A 24,358-nucleotide genomic window follows, 5' to 3' on the forward strand; every position below is an offset into this window, starting at 1 on the left:
CAGCTTTCTTAGATTATCCTATTTAATGTTCACAAAAGTCTTGTGACTCAGTGGGCATGTGATGACGTATTTCATCGTGCACCATGCTGTGCCATCAGTGGAGCTGATGAGACCAGAACATAGCCTGGAGCAGCGCAGGGAGCTAGGAGGAGAGGTAAATATTGTACATGTGTATGCATTATACTGTGTGTGTGTATGCATGTGTATGTGTGGGGGCTGCATTATACTGTGTGGAAGGGCGCACTATACTGTGTGTGTGTATATGTGCGTGTATGTATATGCATTATACTGTGTATGTGTAGTGGGGCTGCATTATACTGTGTGTTTGCATGTATGTATATATGTGTATGCATTATACTGTGTGTATGTATATGCATTATACTGTGTGGGGGGGCCGCACTATACTGTGCGTGGGAGGCTGCATTATAATGTGTGTGTATGCATGTGTATGCATTATACTGTGTGCGTATGTGTGTGTATGCATTATACTGTGTGTGGGAGGCTGCATTATAATGTGTGTATGCATGTGTATGCATTATACTGTGTGTGTAGTCTGCATTACACTGTGTGTAGAGGGCTGTATTATACTCTATGAGGGGGCTGCATTATACTTTGTATGTGGGGGATGCATTATACTCTGAGGAGGCTGTATTATATTCTGAGGGGACTACATTATACTCTATGAGGGGGGTACATTATACTGTGTGTGGGGCTGCATTATTCTCTGAGGGGGGCTGCAGAATACTCTATCAAGGACCATATGGAGTGCATTATACTATATGTACTATATGGGACCTGCATTATACTGTATCGAGAACTCTCTGTCCCCATCATTCTTCCTCAGCCGGTGTAAAGAAACTCAGGAACAACCGTCGAACCACTTCAATATTGTCGATCACGCTTGTTTAACAGCCTGAACTTAGAGTATGTAAATACAACCGAAATGTTTCTGTGTGATGGTGCAATATGCTATCATTTGGGGCCCCACTTTAAACTTATGGCCAGGGCCTCATTTTGTCTAAAACCAGCCCTGGGTACACCTTGTCACAGTGGCATGTGTTATGATGAGTCACCGAAGGAGGAAAAAACAAAATACCAGCTAAGTCCAGAAAAACCAGAGAGGTTGGCAGCTATCGGATTGCAGACCCCTGAACCTATCCACAACAACTAGCAGTAGCCGTGGGGGGTTCCTACGGTGCCCTAGACTCCTCGATCACAGCCGGAGAACTATATAGCCTAAAGACAGAAATGGGAAAAACTAAACTGCCCCAGAGCAGACCCCAAAGCAAAAGGCAGCCCCCAACATATAATGACGGTGAGGCAAGATGAAAACACTAACACAGATAGAAAGATAGTTTGAGCAAATGATGGGGCCCAAGCTAACTACATAGGACAGGATAGGAAAGCTGCTGTCTGCCATCCGCAAAAACCCTATCAAAATGAGCCAACCGACTGATAGGAAAAACAGGCCCTGAAGTCGCTAGGCTTCAAAAGACTATATCAGCACTCAGGTATATTCTGAAGACAGAGCAAAATATCAACAGATCAGAGACAAAAATGGAGTTCAGCTCACCCCCGGCCGGGGATGGCAGAACTCCCAAAAAACAAGGCAAAACAAAAACCAAACTGAAGAGTACAAGGCAGAGCAGAAAAACTTAGCTTTGAGATGCAGGAATCAGACTGGTCTCCAAGCATCCAGCAGGAAAATCACCAGCCAGGAAGAAGGGCGTCGGCAGCCTTATAGCCAGTCCTCAATTCCAGCCACCCAGTCATCATCTAGCTGCCCATGTGTTTGGTAATCAGCCTCACTACCTTCCTTCACCAGAGGAGGGAGTTCCTCAGACCTCAATGGTGAAGGGAAAAATGAACTCACAACAGGCATGCTTTTCTGATGAAAATAGTGTCAACTAAATAGCCTATGTTATTTACATGTACTATTACTATTTATTTACTTAAAGTGAATTATTTACTCATTTTGTTTTTATTTTAAGTCCTGTCTATTAAATGGCCACAGTGTGAGCCAACACGTTTCACGTCTACCAACAAATGGTTAACCCCAGAATTATTTGGGCAGCGACCGAATCTTCATGATTTGGGCTCTGCATGGCCCTATTTTTTATTTTAAATTAAACAACTAAGATGCAACTGAAGTGTAGACTTTTAGGTTTAATTAAAGGGATTGAACAAAAATATCTTGTGAAACGTTTAGGAATTGCAATCATTTCTGTATATAGCCTCTTCATTTCAGGGGTTCAAAAGAAGTTGAATTAATTAACTTTACCAAAAACAAAATGTTTATTTTTAATACTTTGTAGTGAATCCTGTGCAGGCAATAACTGCCTGAAGTCTGGAAGCCATGGACGTCACCAGGCCTTTACTGCAGCTAACTTTCGTTGTTCGCTGTCTAAAAGTAGAAGGTCTCAAGCCCCACGGCTTTAGCCAGAGGGGGAAGGTATGTAAGGCAGCAACCAGACACATAGTTGATGGGAGGTATGTATCACAAAGATAGTGGTCATCTGTGATGTAATCCTGGAAATTTGCTCTAATGCACATAGCACTAAGAGCTGTAATACTAGATGTTATCCAGCCTGTGTGACCAGGACTGGCTCTCACAAAACTTTGTCAAAGAATGGTTTACTTTGTTTTGCCTGCACTGAAGGCTATTAATTTTTTTATTTGCTTAGGGCTGGTTTATGAAGCAGCAATAAACCAGCATATACTTTTAAATAGAAATGCTTCCTGCTTGCCTCCCGACGCACCCAAGTGAGTAGCATTCCCACAATATGGATAGGACACGTGCGCAATACCTGAATCGTGCATGGAGCTGCCAACACCAGAGCTGCCGCAACTCCCCAACCTACTGTCTCCTTGCCCTCCATCCCGTAGAATTTAAGTCCGCAAGGACAGGGTCCTCTCTCCTCTGTACCAGTCTAATGTAAATTTCTTTACTGTAAATGATATCTATAACTTTGTATGTGACCCCTTCTCATGTACAGCACCATGGAATTAATGGTGCTACATAAATAAATAAATAATAATGTGTCTCAGCAGGTGTGCAGATTGTAATATCAATGGCATTCCTCACATGTGATTGGGAAGACAGTTGCTCTGGACATCAGATAAACCCTTGTAAGATATCGGAAGGTAAGGTCCTAGATGGCAGATATGGGTCACTGAGGTGGATGGCCTCTGCAATGTACAGTCTGTAACAGTAATACTAGGTTACTGAGATAGTTTTAATTTGACTGGATTTCAGGTCAGGGGCTTGGAAGCAACCAAAAAAGTCTGGGTGCAAAGGGTCATTCCCATAATCTAGCCCAGGGCTTACAGGCCTAATAACAGGCAGCTGAGTTAGCTCAGCATAGTGGAGTTGTGCTGGAACTGAACAGAGGTGTTTGGTGAACACATTTAATACTACTTGGACTAATTCTACCTAGATTACCAAGAATGGTGAGGCTGCTACATTTACTTTGTCCATTGTACATGAAGAAAGGACTATTTATGTTATGCATTTGTACTGAAGGAAAACTGTTTTTGTTTTGGACCTCTAAAATTAATGATGGACAATAAAAAAACCTGTGCCTATGAGTATCCAAGCGGCCAGAAAGCAGAAACCCTACCCCCTTTACACCTGAAGGATAAAAATATTTTTTCCAACAATGTTAGTGGGATGCAGGTTGAGCAAGGCATCTTAGGGTACTTGTGAGCTGAGAAAGGAAATTTTATAGATTTTAAAACATAAAAATACTTATACACATAAGATAGATAAAAGAAGCTGAAGGAGTCTCTATAATACTGGTGCTATACAGCAACCATGGCCTTGATATAGGTCACGAGAATAAAGATCTGTGTATGCAGCTGCTACATTGTAGAATAGTTCAGGTGAATAGGGTGTAAAGCTACACATAAGGGTCGCTAAAATCAAACTTGTTATGACTTTATATGACTTGTGTTTCGCAGTGGTTTTCGAATTGCAATGTGACCCTATTTACTTGACTTATACAGTAGTACAAAAATGTAACACAGCAATCTTTGGCCACTTGACCTTTGGCCAAAGTAGCCATGTGGCCCCATCATGCACTGGTTTTTCTTTTACTATTCTCAAATGTCTATCCATTAATTAAGAAGAAATAAATGGCAGAAATGAATTTAAACCCTTTCTAGGTTAGCTGATCAATATATGCAGATTATGAGGATTTTGTTCATACATTTACCCAATGGTAATTCATGAGAGTGGTCACTTCTTTCCACTAAAACATGCTTTCAAATTCTAAGCAGTGGATAAATCACCACTGCAAGTGTTCTTAGTTTTGTACTTCCATAGTTACATACCGTAGGTTGTAAAAAGATTTAGTTCCATCAAGTTAAACCTTTCTCCACCAGTTACACTGTATATTCTCTATCGCTACATTATTTATAACTCACAACGTAATCTGTTGCGGGAAAAGCATCCAGCCCTTTTTTAATAGCTATTATAGTCTCTGCCTCTATAACCTCTTGCAATAGGGGCTTTCCACAATCTGACTGCCCTAACTGTAAAGAACCCTTTCCTATTTAGTTGCTAGAATCACCGTTACTCCACCCACAAAGAATGGCCTCTGTTCCTTTGTAATAAAACAATAAAAGGGACAAGACTCCGGAAACAAGATTTGAAATACTGCTCTTATAATCGTCTCCTCTGTCAATCCAACACTGTGCCACCTTCTCTTAGTACCTCCACAACAATGCTGGCTGAGGCTGCCACCATACCTCTGCCACCATGCCTCATGAAAGGCACAGTCTTTTCTTAGCGAGCCACTGAGAACAGCATGAAGATCTGTAAAACACTACTTCTAAGGAGTTCTGGCTTTGAGACAGAGATTGCTTTTGGCTAGTTGTGAGTACCTTTATTACACTGTCGACACTTGTAACCTTAAAATTTCTTGGAGAGACAAAATGAATAATTGCTTTAGGTAACCGCATGAAACGTTTACATGATGGCACGGACAGGATGGAAAGTGGATTTTTTCTTAACATCTTGAATTAGTTTCAAGTGTGCCATTTTGCATTCAAATGCAGAAAGACACGGAAACCAATCCTTTATATTCTATTAGAAAACAGCCACTGTCCCCTCTCTCTCATTATGGTGCAGACTACAAGACCTAACAACAAAAATCTATATTATTGATCTAACCAAGTCTCCACAATTATTCTTTAGAAGGAAACACCGACGATAAATTACATCTGCACTGGCTTTTCATCTGCGGTTCGATATAAGTGATCTCTCAGGGCAAGCTGGAGACCTTAAATCGTCAACACCCTTGACAGAGGAGTTAAATAGACCCGGCCTCCCACCAACTGCTTGGGATATTTCTCAATAAAGAACTTTTTAACCTACAATTCCCACCTAAGAGGTGAACATCTGGATTACAGGACAGTGATTGGGCCATTTGATTTCATTCATTCCTTTTCATTATACTGGGAGCGAAGCTGATGTTAATAGCTTCCGTGCTACATAGGGGACAGTGAAAGTGGGAACGACTAAAAGACCTAGGGTACTCATTACACCATGATGACCTCAAAAGCTAAAGAGTGGGGTTTGCTTTCATTTTGTTACTATAAAAAAAAAACTTTATTGAAATGAAAGGTGAAAAATAAATTAAAATTATAATTGATACAATAAAAATATAATTTATAGCAAATAAAACTAAAGAGAATGGAGAACAGAATATCAGACAAGGTAGCAATATTGTAACCACGGTTAGAGAGCGAGACGGGAGCATTTATCTCCCAGGCTAAAATAAGGCACCATAAAGATTCAATTTTCATTTACAGCATCTTGAAATACAAGGGGATGTTTCAAAGTGGACGACGTCTGCTCTCTCAATGTTTATGTTAATGGGGTTTGTTAAAACATCTTTGCTTTAATTAAAAAAAACACACAAAAAGTATTACGTGGCCATAAACAAGTTTTATATATAACCAGCAAGATAATGAACACATAATTTCTAACAGACCTGTGTGAGTCCTGTAATGATCTTTCATGGCAGAGGCCGTGAGGAAAGAATAATGGCATGTGGGCCAGGTACATTTAAATGGCTTCTCGCCTGTGTGCAGCTTCATGTGGTTGTTCAGGGCCCATCGCTCTCTAAAACTTCTATCGCAGACGTTGCAGGCAAATTTCCTGGTGAACGAAGAAAAACAAACAAATGAAGGCATGACACGTCGGTATCTACAAAAATTCTAATATTTATCAACGCGCACATCTCTCAGCCAGAAGAGAGACGAGGCTTTTACAAGCCCCACCATGCTAAATGCAGTGCTTCTGCTAAGGAGAACTGCAGCCTAGGTCTGACATGTCTGTATAACCAGGCATTGATTTTTCTGTCGAGGCCTGGCACGTCAGCCATTTATTCTCCGCTTTGCGGTTGGGCCCAACGGGTTTGAAAAATTCTGTTACAGTCCAGTCGCCCCTGAGGCAAATGTGAGAATAGATTTCACCTGTATAGACCTATACCACTTATCCAGGGCATGGGCTGTCAGAGCAAAGGCTAAATGAAAAGCTATCTGTTCACAAGCGCGCCGACAGCCACGTGGTGCTAAATGCTGTACTGTGCTCAAATACATCTTGGCTGCGCTGCCACATTTAACCCTTCTGTCATGGGGAGGGGGTGAGCACTGTGCCGCAGTTCATAGGAAGGCCTTTAAATAGACCATTCACAGCTGAACAAATTGCTTTCCGCTACATCCTACTACTAGGACTCCGATACTACTAAGTGGTAATATTCAGAGCAGTGGGATGTCAATTCAGCCAGTCATTTCTTTTATAAATCCTATTAAAACAGATTGCCGGCTGATAATGAACATTTGTTATACATTTGCATGCGACTTATAGATCCACATATAACAGTGAATAGCATTAAAAAAATATCTATTTGTTGGGGCTTATTCACGTGACCGTTGCAAGAATTGGACTCACAATCCGTGCGGCGTTCCACATAGGTGCATGCTTTCGGTGTCACTGGGCACAACTCTGCCCAGTTAACTCTAGTCCATAGCAGTCTAATGGGGCATGCCGTCACTGACTACTATAGGGTCTATAGGTTGTCCAGGTACAGTCTGTTCTACACGAGGACCAAAAAAACCAATCATGTGAAAAGCCCTTACAAAAACATATACACGACAGGGCGAAACGTACAGTTAATGTCATATTCATACTTGTTACTGGACACTGCAAATCAATCATTGGGCATCAATATGGAGTTTGTGCTTTCACACCTATAGGAAGAGGACAGTAACATAACTGCAGTTATTCACATCCGCTCACCCACAAAATTCCAATCAATGACAAAGATGTTGGATGTACGTGACACAAGGTGACTTTATTGGCCAGTATGTTGATCAGCACAACCCATAAAAATATACCAAGCCATAAACCAACCAACGTAAGCCAATATTCCTCCTGTTCATCAGCTGGTACACACATGGAGGTCAGCACCACATAAAGCCTCTGTCATGGATAGTCACTTACCTCCCCAGCATGTCCAATACTACTGCTCATACATGTCCATAGTAACTGAATGACTAGATGTGTGTTTTTACGCAAATATCAGCAATGAGTGTGGCAAAAATAACATATATACAGTGGGGAAAATAAGTACTTGATACACTCCCGATTTTGCAAGTTTTCCCATCTACAAAGAATGGAGAGGTTTGTAATTTTTATTGTAGGTACACGTCAGTTGCGAGAGACAGAATCTAAAAATAAAAACCAGAAAATCACATTGTATGATTTTTACATAATTATTTTGCATTTTACTGCATGTAATAACTATTTGATGACCTACCAACTAGCAAAAACTCTGGCACTCACAGACCTGTTTTTCTTTGAGAAGCCCTTCTACTCTGTACTCATTAGCTGTATTAATTGCACCTGTTCCTTGTTAGGCTGTGTGCACACGATGCAGATTTGCAGCGGTTCCGCAGCGGATTTTACCGCGCAGAAACGTTGCATTTCTGCATTGTGATGTACAGTAGCCTTAAAATCAATGTAAAAAAAAAAAAACGCTGTGCAGACGCTACGGATTTTTCCGCGCGGTTTTCCCGCGGTACAAAATCCGCAGCATGTTACTTCTTTTGTGCGGTTTTCCATCTCCCCTGTCACCAAATCCGCAGGGGGAAAACCGCGATGGAAAACCGCACAAAAACCGCACGAAAACCGCATCAAAAATGGAAGAAATCCGCAGGAAAAATGCAGGTCACTTGACCTGCGGATTTCTTCCATTCTGCGCGGAAAAATCCGCAGGACAAAAAAGTACGTCTGCACTCAGCCTTACTTGTATTAAAGACACCTGTCCACACACTCAATCACACTCCAACTTCTCCACCATGGCCAAGTTCAAAGAGCTGTCTAAGAACACCAGGGACAAAATTGGAGACCTGCACAAGGCTTGGATGGGCTACAGGACAATAGGCAAGCAGCTTGGTGAGAACGCAACAACTGTTGGCACAATTATGCCAAATGGAAGAAACACAAGATGATTGTCAATCTTCCATGGTCTGGGGCTCCATGGAAGATCTTACCTCATGGGGTAAGGGTGATTCTGAGAAAGGTCAGGAATCAGCCCAGAACTACATGGGAGCACCTGGTGAATGACCTGAAGAGAGCCAAGACCACAATCTCAAACATTACCATTAGCAACACACTAAGCAGTCACGGATTAAAATCCTGCAGGGTGCACAAGGTCCTCTTGATCACGCAAGAACATGTCCAAGCCCATTTGAAATTCGTCAATGACTATCCAGATGATCCAGAGAAAGCATGGGAGAAGGTCAAGTGGTCAGATGAGACCAATATAGAACTTTATGGTATAAACTACACTTGCTGTGTTTAGGGGAAGAAGGATGAGTACAACCCCAAGAACATCATCCCAACTGTGAAGCATAGTTGGGGGAAACATCATACTCTGGAGGTGGTTTTCTGCATAGTGGACAGTATGACTGCACTGTATTGAAGGGAGGATGGATAGGGTCATGTATCACGAGATTTTGGCCAACAACTTCCTTCCCTCAGTAAGAGCATTGAAGATAGGTTGTGTCTGGGTCTTCCAGCATGACAATGACCCAAAATACACAGCCATGGCAACTAAGGAGTGGCTTCGCAAGAAGCATTTTAAAGGTCCTGGAGTGCCATAGCCAGGCTCCAGACCTGAACACAATAGAAAATCTTTGGAGGGAGCCGAAACTCAGCGACAGGCCTGAAACCAGAAAGATCTGGAGAAGATCTGTATGGAGGAGTGGGATAAGAACTACAGGAAACGTCTGACCTAAAAATCAAATCATGCTATGTGATTTTTTGGATTTTTTTTTAAAGATTTTAAATATTATATATATATATATATATATATATATATACATACCTACACACACATACACACACAGATCAGAGGCAAATGTATTCTCTCAATTACACATAAAATAAACAAATATAAAGATTATAGAAGGTACCGTAATTTTCATCCTTCTGGGGTATTCTTTAAACTGGCTTAAGCTGGCAATCTAAACATCCCCTGACGAAGCTGCACCCAGCAGCGATACGCGTGGGGCTCCCCACACTGCCCATGTCCCGGGACTATCTTCCTCTGACGGCCTGACTCCTGACGCTCCATGCTGGACTGCTCTCTATGGTGATTCCACTTTTCCCATTTATATATTTTGGCACATAATTTCTGCCTCCTGCATTTTCCTCCAGTTCAGTCCTCCTCCCTATCCTTATAGTGGATGGTTTTTTGCTCCCTCCCTACCAGGGTTACCTACAGTGCCCTTTGGCCTTCATGAGGCCTCTTGGAGTGAGTGTTGGTATATTATTTTCTCTTATCCCTACAGTGGATGTTCATCTCACTCCCTCCCTAACAGGGCCACTTACAGGGCCCCCCTGTTTTTTTCTGAGGCTGCTTGGTGTGAGCGTTTGTATGTTATTGTTTTTCTGGGGACGCCAAGATTTGGGGTCATTGGGTCATCTCTTATGTATTATTATGTACATTTAGGCTAACATCTTGTATTTTCAACCATGTGGTTTCTGTCTATTAGTACTTATTGTTAGACTTACTTTGGACATCTGGGGGTGTGCTTTGCCTTTTAAATGCTTATGTACATTTAGGCTAACATCTTGTATTTTCAACCATGTGGTTTCTGTCTATTAGTACTTATTGTTAGACTTACTTTGGACATCTGGGGGTGTGCTTTGCCTTTTAAATGCTTTTATTGTGTGTGAGGGTTTTTTCTGTCTTTCAATAAAATTTATACACATTTTTTCATATACCTCTATTGTCTTGGGTGTGCACCTAATATGCTGGGTTCTTTGTTCTCCTTTCTGAATTATGCTTCTGCCTGTCCATTATGCAGCACCCCTTACATATTTTTGAAAATTGATCATTTTGCCCTTTAGTGGTGCTCCCTACCCCCCCTTTTTTTTGACGATCTAAACATCAAGTCATTGAATATTATATCTAAGTATTAAAGCAGTAACTGGCATAAAATAACAGAAAAGCCCATATTATTCACTGATAAACCCGAATTAGCGCGACGCCTATCAACAAGTGCACCCCACCAGGATAGGATTATGTCACATGCAATCTTTCCAAATGCAGCCAATCACTGGGCAAGAGAGCATTAAGGACAAATACTGGCTGCTGTAGTTACATAGGTACATAACATGTGAGGGGGGCGTTCATTAAGTAATGGTTGTTTTGTTATTTTAGGTCTTTTACTTCCTTTTTGGGAAGGCCATATATTGTGGTATGAGTTTTTTTGAAATTTTCTATGTTAGCTGTTTTGATATTAGTGTTAGGACTCGCAAATATGAGGAGCCATGACGTGGCTTGCGGGCTTAATCTATTTTGGCCAAAATATTAACCAATACCTCATTTAATGTACTCATTGCATGCATTATTTTTTTGCACTTATATCAGTTTTTGCAGAATGCAGCCGGGCCTCTTTCTGTTGGCTTGGTCTATTGGGGCGTCTGTCACTGTGTGTTGCATATTATAGTGCTGGAGCAGCCCGCATGATAATACTATGGGCATCATTAATAGGTTGCAAGCCAGATACTTTGCATCATACTTGCCTGTGTGAATGGCGTCCTATGCAAGCCTTATCTATGTGCATTTTTCTACTAAGCAGCCAACCCCTCCATGGTCTGGTAGGTGTGGGGTGGTTGTTTTTATCTGTAGTTTGCACCTGTGCTGCCCCTTGACTTTATTAGTGGAGGCCTACTGCATCCTGCTATATATGTGCATTTGTCATCAGACAGGGTTTTGGGAAGGCCATATCTTGTGGTATGAATTTACTTCCTTTAGCCACATTTTGTTGACCGCAATAAACCCTGATAATGCACGGGACATTGCTAATGTACTATAAATTCTAAGATTACGATTATTTAAGGGGTTGTCCAGTGAAAACAAGTTATGACCTATGGAGGTCCGAAAAGTGGGACCCCACTAATCAACACAATGGGCCACTTTTATCCCTGTTACAGAATGGAGTGGTAGTGCACCAGCTCACCCACATCTCCATTCATTTCATATGGGCCTGCCAAGCACTGCCCTCTCAATCTTCTGGCAGTCTCAAAGAGACTGAATCAAGTGGCACAGAGAAGTCCGATCTGCTGCTCCATTAGATAAAACTTCTCCGTTCTTTCAATTGGTGTGGGTCCTAGCAGTCAGACAACCTCTTTAAAGTATAAATATTGCATTTTTTTTTTCAATACAGAATGCCCCATTACATGTGCTTCTTATCTGCTGGGATCTAAGCTCGGAGATCTCACTGCTCGCTCAAAAAACACTGGAGGGCTTTGCTCAGGAGGGTGAAACGCACAGATCCTAAATGCAGCTTGTATATAGAGTTTCTATCACATCTGTCCACTGGTCTGTGTGCATGCTGCTGCATATACAGTCATGGCCAAAAGTTTTGAGAATGACACAAATATTAATTTTTACAAAGTCTACTGCTTCATTTTTTCTAATGGCAATTTGCATATACTCCAGAATGTTATAAAAAGTGATCAGCTTAACAGGAATTACTTGCAAAGTCAATATTTGCCTAGAAAATGAACTTTATCCCCAAAACACATTTCAACATCATTGCAGCCCTGCCTTAAAAGGACCAGCTAACATCGTTTCAGTGATTGCTCCATTAACACAGGTGTGGGTGTTGATGAGGACAGGGCTGGAGATCAATCTGTCATGATTAAGTAAGAAGGACACCACTGGACACTTTAAAAGGAGGCTGGTGCTTGGCATCATTGTTTCTCTTCTGTTAACCATGGTTATCTCTAAAGAAACACGTGCAGTCATCATTGCACTGCACAAAAATGGCCTAACAGGGAAGAGTATCGCAGCTAGAAAGATTGCACCTCAGTCAACAATCTATCGCATCATCAAGATCTTCAAGGAGAGAGGTTCCCTTGTTGCCAAAAAGGCTCCAGGGCGCCCAAGAAAGACCAGCAAGCGCCAGGACCGTCTCTTAAGTGTTTCAGCTGCGGGATCGGGCTACCAGCAGTGCAGAGCTTGCCCAGGAATGGCAGCAGGCAGGTGTGAGTGCATCTGCATGCACTGTGAGGCGGAGACTCTTGGAGCAAGGCCTGGTCTCAAGGAGGGCAGCAAAGAAGCCACTTCTCTCCAGGAAAAACATCATGGACAGACTGATATTCTGCAAGAGGTACAGGGAGTGGACTGCTGAGGACTGGGGTAAAGTCATTTTCTCTGATGAATCCCCTTTTCGATTGTTTGGGACATCTGGAAAACGGCTTATTCGGAGAAGACCAGGTGAGCGCTACCACCAGTCTTGTCTCATGCCAACTGTCAAGCATCCTGAAACCATTCATGTGTGGGGTTGCTTCTCTGCCAAGGGAAATAGGCTCTCTCGGTCTTGCTTAAAAACACAGCCATGAATAAAGAATGGTACCAGAATGTCCTCCAAGAGCAACTTCTCCCAACCGTCCAAGAGCAGTTTGGTGATCAACAATGCCTTTTTCAACATTATGGAGCACCTTGCCATAAAGCAAAGGTGATAACTAAATGGCTCAGGGAACAACACATAGAGATTTTGGGACCATGGCCTGGAAACTCCCCAGATCTTAATCCCATTGAGAACTTGTGGTCAATCATCAAGAGACGGGTGGACAAACAAAAACCTTCAAATTCAGACAAAATAAAAGCATTGATTTTGCAAGAATGGACTGCTATCAGTCAGGATTTGATCCAGAAGTTGATTGAGAGCATGCCAGGGAGAATTGCTGAGGTCTTGAAGAAGAAGGGTCAACACTGCAAATATTGACTTGCTGCATTAACTTATTCTAACTGTCAATATAACCTTTTGTTACTCATAATATGATTGCAATTATATTTCTGTATGTGATAAAAACATCTGACAAACACACATAAAAACCAGAGGCCAGCAGATCATGTGAAAATATAATATTTGTGTCATTCTCAAAACTTTTGGCCATGACTGTACAGCAGAAGCAGTGCTCTTCAACCTCCTGAGCAGAGCACTACAGAGACATTTTTTTTTTCAGAGAGAGATTGGCGAGTGTCTCAGGCCCAAGACCACCATTGATCTGAAGCACGTGTAAAGGGGCAGTATATTTTAAAAAATAAGATACTTTAAGGACAAACGCCAGTAGGCCATGCCCATTTATACAGGTTATGGAACAGATTTTTTTTTTAGTACATAGTACTCCAGCTGCTGAAGAACCTCTCCTTTAAAAAGACAGCACACACTATATGCCTTTCAGTGGCTTGTGTAGAGGAAGGGACTAGAGCAGCAAATCAATACATCCTATATCATTCACGTCTATATACCTGTCAGGTTATGGCATCAAAATTACATTATATTTATACAATTTATTTACAGACGTATCAATAGCAAATTTCTATTGAGCCGTATCAGGACACTATATGAATAGAGCCAGTAAACAGTAGGTGACGCACAAGAAACAAATGGTGTGTGGTGGTGCAGAAGAGATGGGATTAGCCAGCTACATGAGAGGTCATTAGCTTACAAGGTAAGATCTTATGATGTACAATGCAAAATAATATTGTGGTACCGTGTTAGCCAGAAAAATAGATGTAAATACTTATGTCCCCCCCAAAAAAAAATTGAGAAAAGTATTCAAGGAGTGATACCTTTATTGGCTAACCAGAGAAATATCTGCAAGCTTTCAAGGCTCAGAAGGCCCCTTCATCAGGCATATACTGAGAAGCGATGGCAACATTTATATAGGAATTATTCAAGGACATGAGAGATGCTTGCTAGAGATAGGCCAAGGAAATCAAATTAAGGTTTTTGTATACATGTAGATGAGGTGGAAGTGTTCAATTAGACATCTGAAGATCTTCTTGTAGAGGTGTGAACTGGAAGTGCTTTGTCAGACATCAGGAGACCTTCTTGTGGAGGTGTGAACTGTGTCCATGTAATGAGTCATGAATCCAGGTGTCAAACTGAGTCCTATTGATAGAGATTGAAACATATATAAATTTGAACGCCCATATTTTTCTTTCTCTGTCACTACTGAAATGACCTTTCAATATTAGCACTTTTAGATCTGCCATACTGTGTCCAGGTCTAGAGAAGTGTATTCCTATAGGTCTAGAGAAGTGTAGGAATACACTTCTCTAGACCTGGACACAGTATGGCAGATCTAAGAGTCCTAATACTGAAAGGTCATTTCAATAGTGACAGAGAAAGAAAAATATGGGAGTTCAAATTTATACATATGTTTCAATCTCTATCAATAGGACTCAATTTGACACCTGGATTCATGACTCATTACATGGACACAGTTCACACCTCCACAAGAAGGTATCCTGATGTCTGACAGAACACTTGCGAATATAATTTCTCTGGTTAGCCAACAAATGAATCACTCCTTGAATACTTTTCTCAATTTTTTTGGGGGGGACATAAGTATTTACAAGGTAAGAACTTAGACGAGCTCTGTGTAGAAAACATCTAATAATAATCATCACGGACATCACCCAACAGAAGCATCACTGGAGCCTGGGGAAATTGGAGAAAGCCACAATGCTACCTCAAGACACATGGACTAAGCACCACAAACGCCAAGAAAGGGCTTGTGAGAGACAGGCACCGAACATGAGGATAACCATTTGTAAAGGTAACAGCTTATATGTATTCTGTATTTTTCGTTCATGTTAGGTTCATGATCTCACATGTGTCACGTCCGCCATGTCTGTTTGTCTCAAGAACTCCTGGAGCGATGTGCATGCGCATGTTTTGTCTGCTGTCCTGCATGTTCGCTAGAGCTGTGTGCAGACTCACCTCATGTCTGAGCTGCAGGATCCCTGCGTTTCTGCTCTGCCTTCTGTGATCTTCTCGTCATGTCTGGAGTCCTTGATCATGTGATGTTTCTTAAGATCCTGCACTGTCTGGTTCTGCAATCATCTCGTCATGTCTAGAATCCCGGATCATGTGTTCTTCCTAGGATCCTGCACTGGTTGGTTCGGTGATCATCTCGTCATGTCTGAAACCCTGATCATGTGACATTTCCTAAGATCCTGCACTGTCTGGTTCTGCTATCATCTCGTCATGTCTAGAATCCCGGAAGTTCTCCCCTGGTCCTGACCTGGAGGAGGAGGTGCTATGCCCTATATCAGGCCGCCTCTTCCTATGCTCAGGGCCTGATTATTGTGTTGCTTCCCTGCAAGGCTCTGGGTCTGTGGGGTTGCTCCCTCTATTCTGTGCCCTTGCACTTTGCTCTGTAGTGCGTCTCTGCACACGCTCCGTGCTCGTATTCCGCCTCTTGTCTTGTGTTGTCTCTCGTGCCATGTTTCTCTTTGCCTTGCTTTGCCTTGTAGTCCTTCTGCTGTTCTTTGTCTTAGTCTGTTTTGCTATGTCTCGCCTTAGCTATGCTTTGACTTGTAGTCCTTCCTGTGTTCTCTGCCTCGCCTGTTTTGCCATGTCTTGCTTTTGCTATGCTTTGACTTGTAGTCCTCCCTGTGTTCTCTGCCTTGCTATTCCTTGCTTTGTGTTCCTCCCTATGGTCTCAGTCTTTGCTTGCTCTGCCTCGCTCTCTCCTATGGTGCTCTGTAGTGCTCCCTGGCACACGCACCATTTCTCCTCTCCTTAGTGCTCGTTTCTTTGTCTAGTCCCAAGGTCTTCCCTTGGCCCGGCTCTGGGCTTCTGCCTACGCTCCGCTGCTAGACTCTGTCCTCGCTCTGACCTGGCTCTGTTTCTGCTTGTTTTCCTTGCCTTGTTCCCTGCCTTGTCCTTGCATTGAACCCCGGCGTGGGTTCCCCTTGGCCGTCTCCTGTGCCGTGGTAAGTGCCACGTGTTTGTGTACAGCCGTGTGTACTGGCCAGTGTGGCGTGCCCCCTGCGTGGCTCCTAGCACGCACCCTGCCTTGAACCCTGGCGTGGCTCCTAGCACGCACCCTGCCTTGAACCCTGGCGTGGCTCCTAGCACGCACCCTGCCCTGAACCTGGCGTGGCTCCTAGCACGAAGGTTCCTTTGCCCCCTCCTGTGCCTTAGTCGTGCCTCGTGCTGGCGTTACAGCCGTGTGCATTGGCCAGTGAGGTGTGCGTCCCTGCGTAGCTCCTAGCACGCAGCCCTGCTCTGAACCCTGGCGTGTCTCTACACGCACCCTGTCTTGTGCCTTGGCGTGTCTCTACACGCACCCTGTCTTGTGCCTTGGCGTGTCTCTACACGCACTCTGTCTTGTGCCTTGGCGTGTCTCTACACGCACTCTGTCTTGTACCTTGGCGTGTCTCTACACGCACTCTGTCTTGTACCTTGGCGTGTCTCTACACGCACTCTGTCTTGTACCTTGGCGTGTCTCTACACGCACTCTGTCTTGTACCTTGTGCCTTGGCGTGTCTCTACACGCACTCTGTTTTATTCTATGCTTTGGCGTGGCTACACACGCACCCTGTCTCGTTTGCGAACCTTGGCGTGTCCCCTACACACGCACCTCGCTTTGAACCCTGGCGTGTCCCCTACACACGCACCTTGCCTTGCACCTAGTCTTGAACCCTGGCGTGTCCCCTACACACGCACCTAGCCTTGGACCCTGGCGTGTCCCCTACACACGCACCTAGCCTTGGACCTTGGCGTGTTCCCTAAACACGCACCCTGCTTGGATATCTGTCGTGCCTCCTTGCCTGAACCCTGGTTTGCCTGCCGGATGCCCGGAACCTGCCGACCGTTGCCAGAGGTCCGGAACCAGATGACTGCGGCCTGATGTCCGGAGCTGACGTCCGCAGCCTGATCCCTGGACCCTGTCGGTTTGCCAGCAGTCCGGAGTCCGATGCCATCATGCCATTACCTGTGCCTAGGCGTGCCATCTGGCACGTACCATGTTATGGACCTTGGCGTGCCCACGCGCGCACCTTGCACGTTTTGCTTGTTTTCCCTGTATGTGATCTTGTGTTATTCTAATGAAGATACCTTGCACCTACGTCTAGTCTCGTCTTGCTTCCTGCTCGTCCTTGTCGTCAGACATACGTCTAGTGTCCCCTGAGCCGGCCGTCTGGTCCCAGCAGTCGTGGTGGCTCACCCCCTTGGTCTTGCCCCTGACACTCCCTGTATAGGGGGTGGATTCTCACAAGGTCAGCTCGCCCTCGGTGGGTGGGTGCCACGACCCAGAGGGTCCACTCAAAAAATGGGCTCAGCAGGAGCTGAGTCCGTCACAACATGAAGACCAAGAAGTATCTGATGGAGGCGCTGTACCATGGGGGCTGGCCAGGACAAAGGAAGCCTAAACGGTCTCCATTCGCTAAGGTACCAAACAAGAGTCTGTTGCAATGGTGATGACTTCTCTGTACGATCTAATAAGCATGTGCTCCAAGAACAGTCACCATACAATACTCATCACACTGAACGCCATAGTTTTGTACTGCATGTGAAGACTTAAACTTGCATTATTATGCGATGGTCTCTCTAACCCCTACTGATCTCCATGTCTTTACAATAACAAGGACGCAACGGGTTATCCCTGAAAGAAACTGGTGCAGTATTGTTGGATTAAGTACAATATATTTAGTATAGTAATTCACAATCCGATGATGCTTTAAATGGTCAGAAAACAACAAAACCAACGTTGAGGCTAACAGAACGCATTCCAAGGAAATGTAGATAGATTATGTTTTATTTATGTAGCGACTGACATATCACACTGTTACCTGTGTCTTTTACTGAGGTAGAATTAAACTCTCCCGCAGAGAGTTGTCATTCTTCTGAAAAATGATTGACACATACATCACAGTAGAAAAGCTGCACAGTGTTTCTTTGCATCCTGTAAAATACATGAGATCAGGTAGAGAGAAAAATCCTGCAACCTTTTTACCCTAGGACAAGTGGAATAAAGGTGGTTCTGTCAGTCTTAATATAATTCAAAATGTGTCTGCTATACAGATTTTGAAAAAGAATGAGATTGCTGCTGTAAATGGTAACTGTCAGAAACTGTAACCCCACAACCACTAATACAACTGTGTAGCCCTTTAAAAAATAAGCCACTCGATCCCTTTATGACCCCAAAGTGCCGGATCAGCAGTGAGAAATCATGTTTTGAAATTTAGCCTGGAAGTGCATTGGGCTGTGAAGATGCACTTACAGCGCTTTAGCTGCATTCCTGAACTAGCAGCACCCTCCCCTGGGTGACTGACTGGCCAGTGTAATACAGCAAATGACCTATCAATCAGCCAGGGGAGGATAATGCTAATTCAGGATTACAGCGAACGATAAGGAGCCCTAAATGCATTTTCACGCCCTTATACACATCCAACTGAACTTCATAGCGTGTTTTCTCACTGTTGAAGCAGCACTTTGGGATCATGATGGTAGACTGGATTATATTTTAAAGATACACAGACATATTCATTGTTTGGGGAAAGGAGGATGTGAGGCAGTCACAGGTGTTACATGTGATGGTCACTGTATGTTCCCCCCAGGATGAGCACGGAGGCGTATTGAGGCCATGAGAATACATTGCAGTTACAGGCGTAACTGTGGTTGCAATGCAGACTAAAGTGAGTATAGGTCTTGGACATGCTGGTTGTCCAAGGCAGGTTTAGGGAAAATCTGCTCTGGGCTTTTGTGTTTGAAACAGACTGCAGATGGTAGTAGTGCAGTCCGTTTCATTTCCAGGCAGGGATTCCCATGTGGCTGAAGGCCACAGGTTGCTAGTTAAAAACCCTGCAGTATAGGGTTTGGGTGTGTCAGGTTCAGGATCAGTGTCAATCCGGTGTTTGCTAGAGTGCAGAGCTCCAACTGTGTGAGGCAACACAGGCAAGGGGAGCCAAACAGCCAAGGCAGCTGGGAGGCATGGCATCCACAGTGGTGCAGTCACCCACGGTAACTGGTCTCAGGAGGTGGACTGGTATGTTTAGTGACTGTAACTGGGGGATATGTTTCCCGGCTGTGATTCAGAGGATATCGTGTACTGTGTAATGCTGTGAGTAGAACATTAACACGGCGTTGCAGTCACCCACGGTAACAGGTCAGAGGTGGACTAGCATGTTTAGTGACTGTAATCCAGAGGATAGGTGCTCGTCCGGGAACTGGAGGTGTGCTGTCTTGTTCCCGGCTGCGATTCGGAGGTGGATTGTACAGTTTCCCGGCTGTGAAAAGGAGGATATCGTGTGATGTGGTTTTTTTTAGTCGAACATTAAAGAGACGTTTTGCTGTGAACTTTGCTGGGTCACTGTCTCATCAGTGCACAGGGTGCTACCGCTGCACTACAAGGGGTTAAAGTTTTGAACAGGTTCCCTTTAAATGATTTGTGACTTAAATGAGCAGGATTCACACATCTATTTGGCAATATTAGAATTAGCCTTTAGTATTATAGTTGGCTTAGAGTTTAGTACAGTATACATGGTATTCCAGGGTACTTTAGAAGTTAACCCGAAGCAATCTGTAATGTAAAGGCCAGGTTTCTCAGGGAAGGTTTCACAATGGTAAATTGTGTACTTCTGGATTCCCCTCTTGGAGCACTCTCTGCGCCTTTTTTGTGTTGTATCCTTCCTCGCAAGTTTGGGGAACTTTACGGGGAAAATGTTAACCTGGGACAATATGAGCACTATCAGTTTCAGAAGTACTGGGACTCCCACCTCCTGAAACTGAAAGAAGGTCCTCGTATTGTCTGATCATTGAAACAGCACAAAAACATTGTACAGTGTCATCTGTACAACGTGCATGGTCAATTGTTTGTACCATACTTTTGCTTTTTGCATGCTACTGTATGGTTTGAGGATTTGATCTGAGAGATCCACACTCCCCATGTACTTATTACAAACCAGGATACAATCTGGGTTTGGGACTTGTTGTGTGGTACCTTGGACCCTGACAAGGGAGCTTTTGTCTCTGTAAACACACAAAAAGAGAAAAACAGCAACAGCGACTTTAACCTTGTCCAAATGATTAACTATGGTTTTTTAACGGAGTTGAAGAGTGCTGCATTTTTTCCTTCTGGATATTGCTTAGCTGCTGTCTCTGTATTTGGTGGTCAAGATAAGGACATCCCGCTTGTTCTTATACTGGACCACCAATTGGCAGCTTAAGGAGGCCTCTGATTTCTTTGCACTGTGCTGCCTGCAACTGTACATCTGGCAGAAAGGGTCTTGAAGAATGGGATGCTGGTGCAAAATTTGGAGGTGATAACCCTTATTCAGCAGTGGATGCACCAAATCCCACACAATTTTCCAACTGATCCTGAAAATAGGGGGGTATTCAGGAGGGTCAATCTGGGTAGCTGCATTTACAGTGTATGATGACGTGAGATTTTGGGTGAAAAATTCATGGGCATTCAAGTTTGTTTGGGAAACCATTATTTCGCTGAAAAATAATTTTTAAAAGTCAATTCTAGCGCAGCTTGTAAAGTCAAATTGGATTCCTGAGCTGCCCATTAAATCCAGAACAACAGGATGGTAATTTTCAGGAGGTGGAGTCCATATGGGATCGATTGCTGAAGGGGTTGCCACAGTCCTAGTATGATCTGGGGGTCCCTCATCACTAGAGGAGGAGGAAGGAAAAATGAGGAATATGGGATCTTCCTCACTGCCTGAATCTGTGTCAGAGGCAAAGAAAGCGTATGCCTCCTCTAGTGAACAGCATCTTCTTGAGGAATGCATCTGGAACAGGGATTCAGGAACTGCTGTTGCTGTGAATCCAGATTGGTCACACAGCAGAGAGCACAGGAGACACAGCAGAAACAGGAGATCGCAGCAGGATTGAATCGCCCTTGCCCACCAATGATTTTTCTTTCACTCAGGTACACAGAGGATCTACACATCGGATTTGCACGCCAGATCTGAGAAAAACATGGTGTGCAGAGCGGTGATCGTTATTTTAAATTAACCCTTTTGGCACTGAACTATTGTTCAGCCAACTGGTGCCAAAACGGTTAATCAATAGGTGACATCACGATCACCCATCCATTTTGACTGCTGTGAATGGTGCCTTCTCAGACAGCAACAATCACAGGGTGTCACACTGATTTTTTTTCTTTTAAATATTATTGTCAAATCACTGTGATTAGCTGGTCAGACGTGATAGGCCAGTCACAGCGATCAGTCTACACTCACTTCTGTTTTGGGACATTCTACAGATATTTGTTGACTTGTGTATGTGTGAATACCTGTCCTATTCCATCTTCACAATTGGCAGGTATCATGCACCTCTCCGAGTAGAATATGACAGGTGCATGATTTGCTTGTGCATGGGAAGCAGCGGATATCTGTAGATGCGACATCACTGGCCCCGATTTCCTCCTGGTTTGGAAGTTCGCGGAGCAGGATATCCTCTTCAATGCCAGAATCCTGGTGTTCCAATGATCCACCTCACCAGCTACCAGCATTCATTTTGCATGTTGATCTCCCCAACCTTAGTCACAGAGCACAATGCATAACAGAAAATTAAGCAACAACAGTATTGTTGCCCCTGCTCAAGGGAATACTCTAGGTGGTCTGACACAGACAAACCCCCGGACACAAGTTTGCTCAATCAGCTGCAATGGGTGGTACGGCAAATAAAGAAAGTATCCACTATCCACAGTGGTTCAATCAAAACTGTTCAGCTACGTAAAATATTCACCGCTTTTTATTTAAGAGCGTTACGCAAGACATTGGTCGTCTAGTTTAACCATCCTTGACAAGTTATACATTATCTATCTCTGGATTATTAATAACCCTCAATGTTATTTGTTGTCAGAAAAGTATCCAGCAATCTTTAAATTGTTGTATCTGCCATTACTACATCTTGTTTTGGGGTATTTCATAGTCTGACTCACGTAACTGTAATGATCTCTTTCCTATTTAGTTGCCAGAATTAGCTTTCCTCCACGTTACGACTTTCCCCCGGTCCTTTGTAGAAGTCGTACAAAATATTATTTTCGGCCACTGGATAAGAAATCTTATTTTTCTATCAGTAATTTAAAGAGAATTTGTCACCACATATGGCCTGTCTAAACTATTAATATGGGTATAAGCAGTTATAACGGACACATCTGCAGGTTCCTCTCAGTTTCAGATTCCATCTCACAGGAATAAAGGACTGCAATACTGTTGCAATATAGCAGAGCTCAAGAGAGCTGCAAAAAAGGTGCTTGTAAGAAAACAATTTCTCCTGATCCGTGTTGGTTACTTGTCGAATACTGGTAATATAAAGTGACTAGCTGAAGAGCCCGGTGTTGCCTGGGCATAGTAACTAACTGCCATCCCACTCTCCACTTGCCGTCCCACATTCTCCCTCAGCAGCCCTGCTCTCCATCCACCGTCCCGCTCTCTCCCTCCGCAGCCTGTCTCCACTGGCCATCCCACTCTCTCCCTCGGCAGCCCCGCTTTCGCTCCGCAGCCCCTCTGCCTCCCTCCGTAGCCCAGCTCTCCATCTACCGTCACACTCTCTCCTTCCGCAGCTCCACTCTCTAATCACCATCCCACATTCTCCTTTCACAGCCTCATTCTCTCCCTCAGCAACCCGTCTCCACTGGCCATCCCACTCTCTCTCTCCGCAGCCCCGCTCTCCAATGGCCATCCTGCTCTCTCCCCCCGTAGCCCCACTCTCCACTCACTATCCCGCTCTCTCCCTCCACAACCCCGCTCTCCACCCACCATCACACTCTTTCCTTCCGCAGCACCGCTCTCTATCCATGTCCCAATCTCCCTCCACAGCCCCACTCTCCACACACCGTCCTGCTTTATACCTCTGCAGCACCGCTCTCCATCTTTGTCCCGCTCTTTCCCTTGCAGATCCGCTTTCCATCTACATCTCACAGTTTCCCACTGCAACCCCACTCTCCATCTGCCAGTGGGCAGGGATATGTGGAGTGGGCATGGCTTGATACATACACACACATACACTCAGCTTTATATATAAATAGATGGCAACTCCAATATCTACCAGATTGCTAAAGACATAGGAGCATTGAGCTTTTTTTCCCTAAAAAGTCAGCCACTAGGGAGAGCACATTGTAATGATTTACCGTGAATGATATCAGGGCAGTGGCGTTGTCTAAATGCAAATAAAGACAATTTGTCCTATGCGGGAAGGAAATCTACTCCTATACGTTTTACAGAACATTAGCAATAGAAATGATTGAAAATAATTCCCAATTAGAGATCTGATATATGCCCTATATAAAACGCCAGTGAAAAATAAAATGAATATTGAGAAAGTCATTAATTTGAATGCTTTTATGAGAGTCACACCACTAGGAACCCAATGCCATTTTATTACAAAGTATAGCTGGTTTTTAACCCGCCTGCACTAAGCCATCATGGAAAATGCAGTAAATCACAAGGAAGAATACATCTTATCTGCTCCCATCTCCGCACTTTATTCAGATTTCACATTTGTGACAGAAATTGTATTCCTGAGATAAATCCCGCTATCTAGTCGCTTCTGTGTGTATTTGGAGTCAATCCTGCGTAAAATAAATAATCAGGTTAAAGGGATGTTATCTCTTCATATGCATTTGTTTCTGTGCTGCTTTACAGGATCATAAATGATAAAATATACCCCTCATTTCCAAACCTGCAATCATTTTCAGATTTGAAAGACCTAACACTTGGATATAAATAGCATTCATACATCTATTTTACATCACACGTGTTTGATTTAGCATCGCAAAATCACTCTAAAAATGCTTATGCTGGTAATAACCATCTTGCACGATGACGGAGGGCATTGTTTCTCAATGATTTGTGCCTCCGCCGCGCACCTGCATGTAAAGTTTGGAGGATGGTCCTTGCTTTGTGCGCTCGGCTCGTTCTGTTGGACACATTAATATTCTTTCTTCTTTACATTAACCTGAAGGTAGTGTCTCCATGACAAGTGCGGTAAATGCCTTCAGGCATAAATTCAGCAT

General features: G+C 43.6%; 1 protein-coding gene across 2 annotated transcripts in view; it reads right to left on the bottom strand.

The window, feature by feature from the left end:
- ZNF407 (zinc finger protein 407) overlaps positions 1-24,358 on the bottom strand; it is a 740,003-nt gene that overhangs the window by 266,495 nt on the left and 449,150 nt on the right. For both annotated transcript variants that reach the window (XM_073566596.1, XM_073566602.1), the window contains exon 5: positions 5,997-6,163. In XM_073566596.1, the coding sequence (XP_073422697.1) occupies positions 5,997-6,163 (167 nt within the window). The remainder of the gene's footprint in view (positions 1-5,996; positions 6,164-24,358) is intronic.

Source organism: Dendrobates tinctorius, unplaced genomic scaffold (genome assembly GCF_039654945.1).
Source record: "Dendrobates tinctorius isolate UK_male_01 unplaced genomic scaffold, ASM3965494v1 ptg000004l, whole genome shotgun sequence".
In the NCBI taxonomy this organism is placed as follows: domain Eukaryota; kingdom Metazoa; phylum Chordata; class Amphibia; order Anura; family Dendrobatidae; genus Dendrobates; species Dendrobates tinctorius.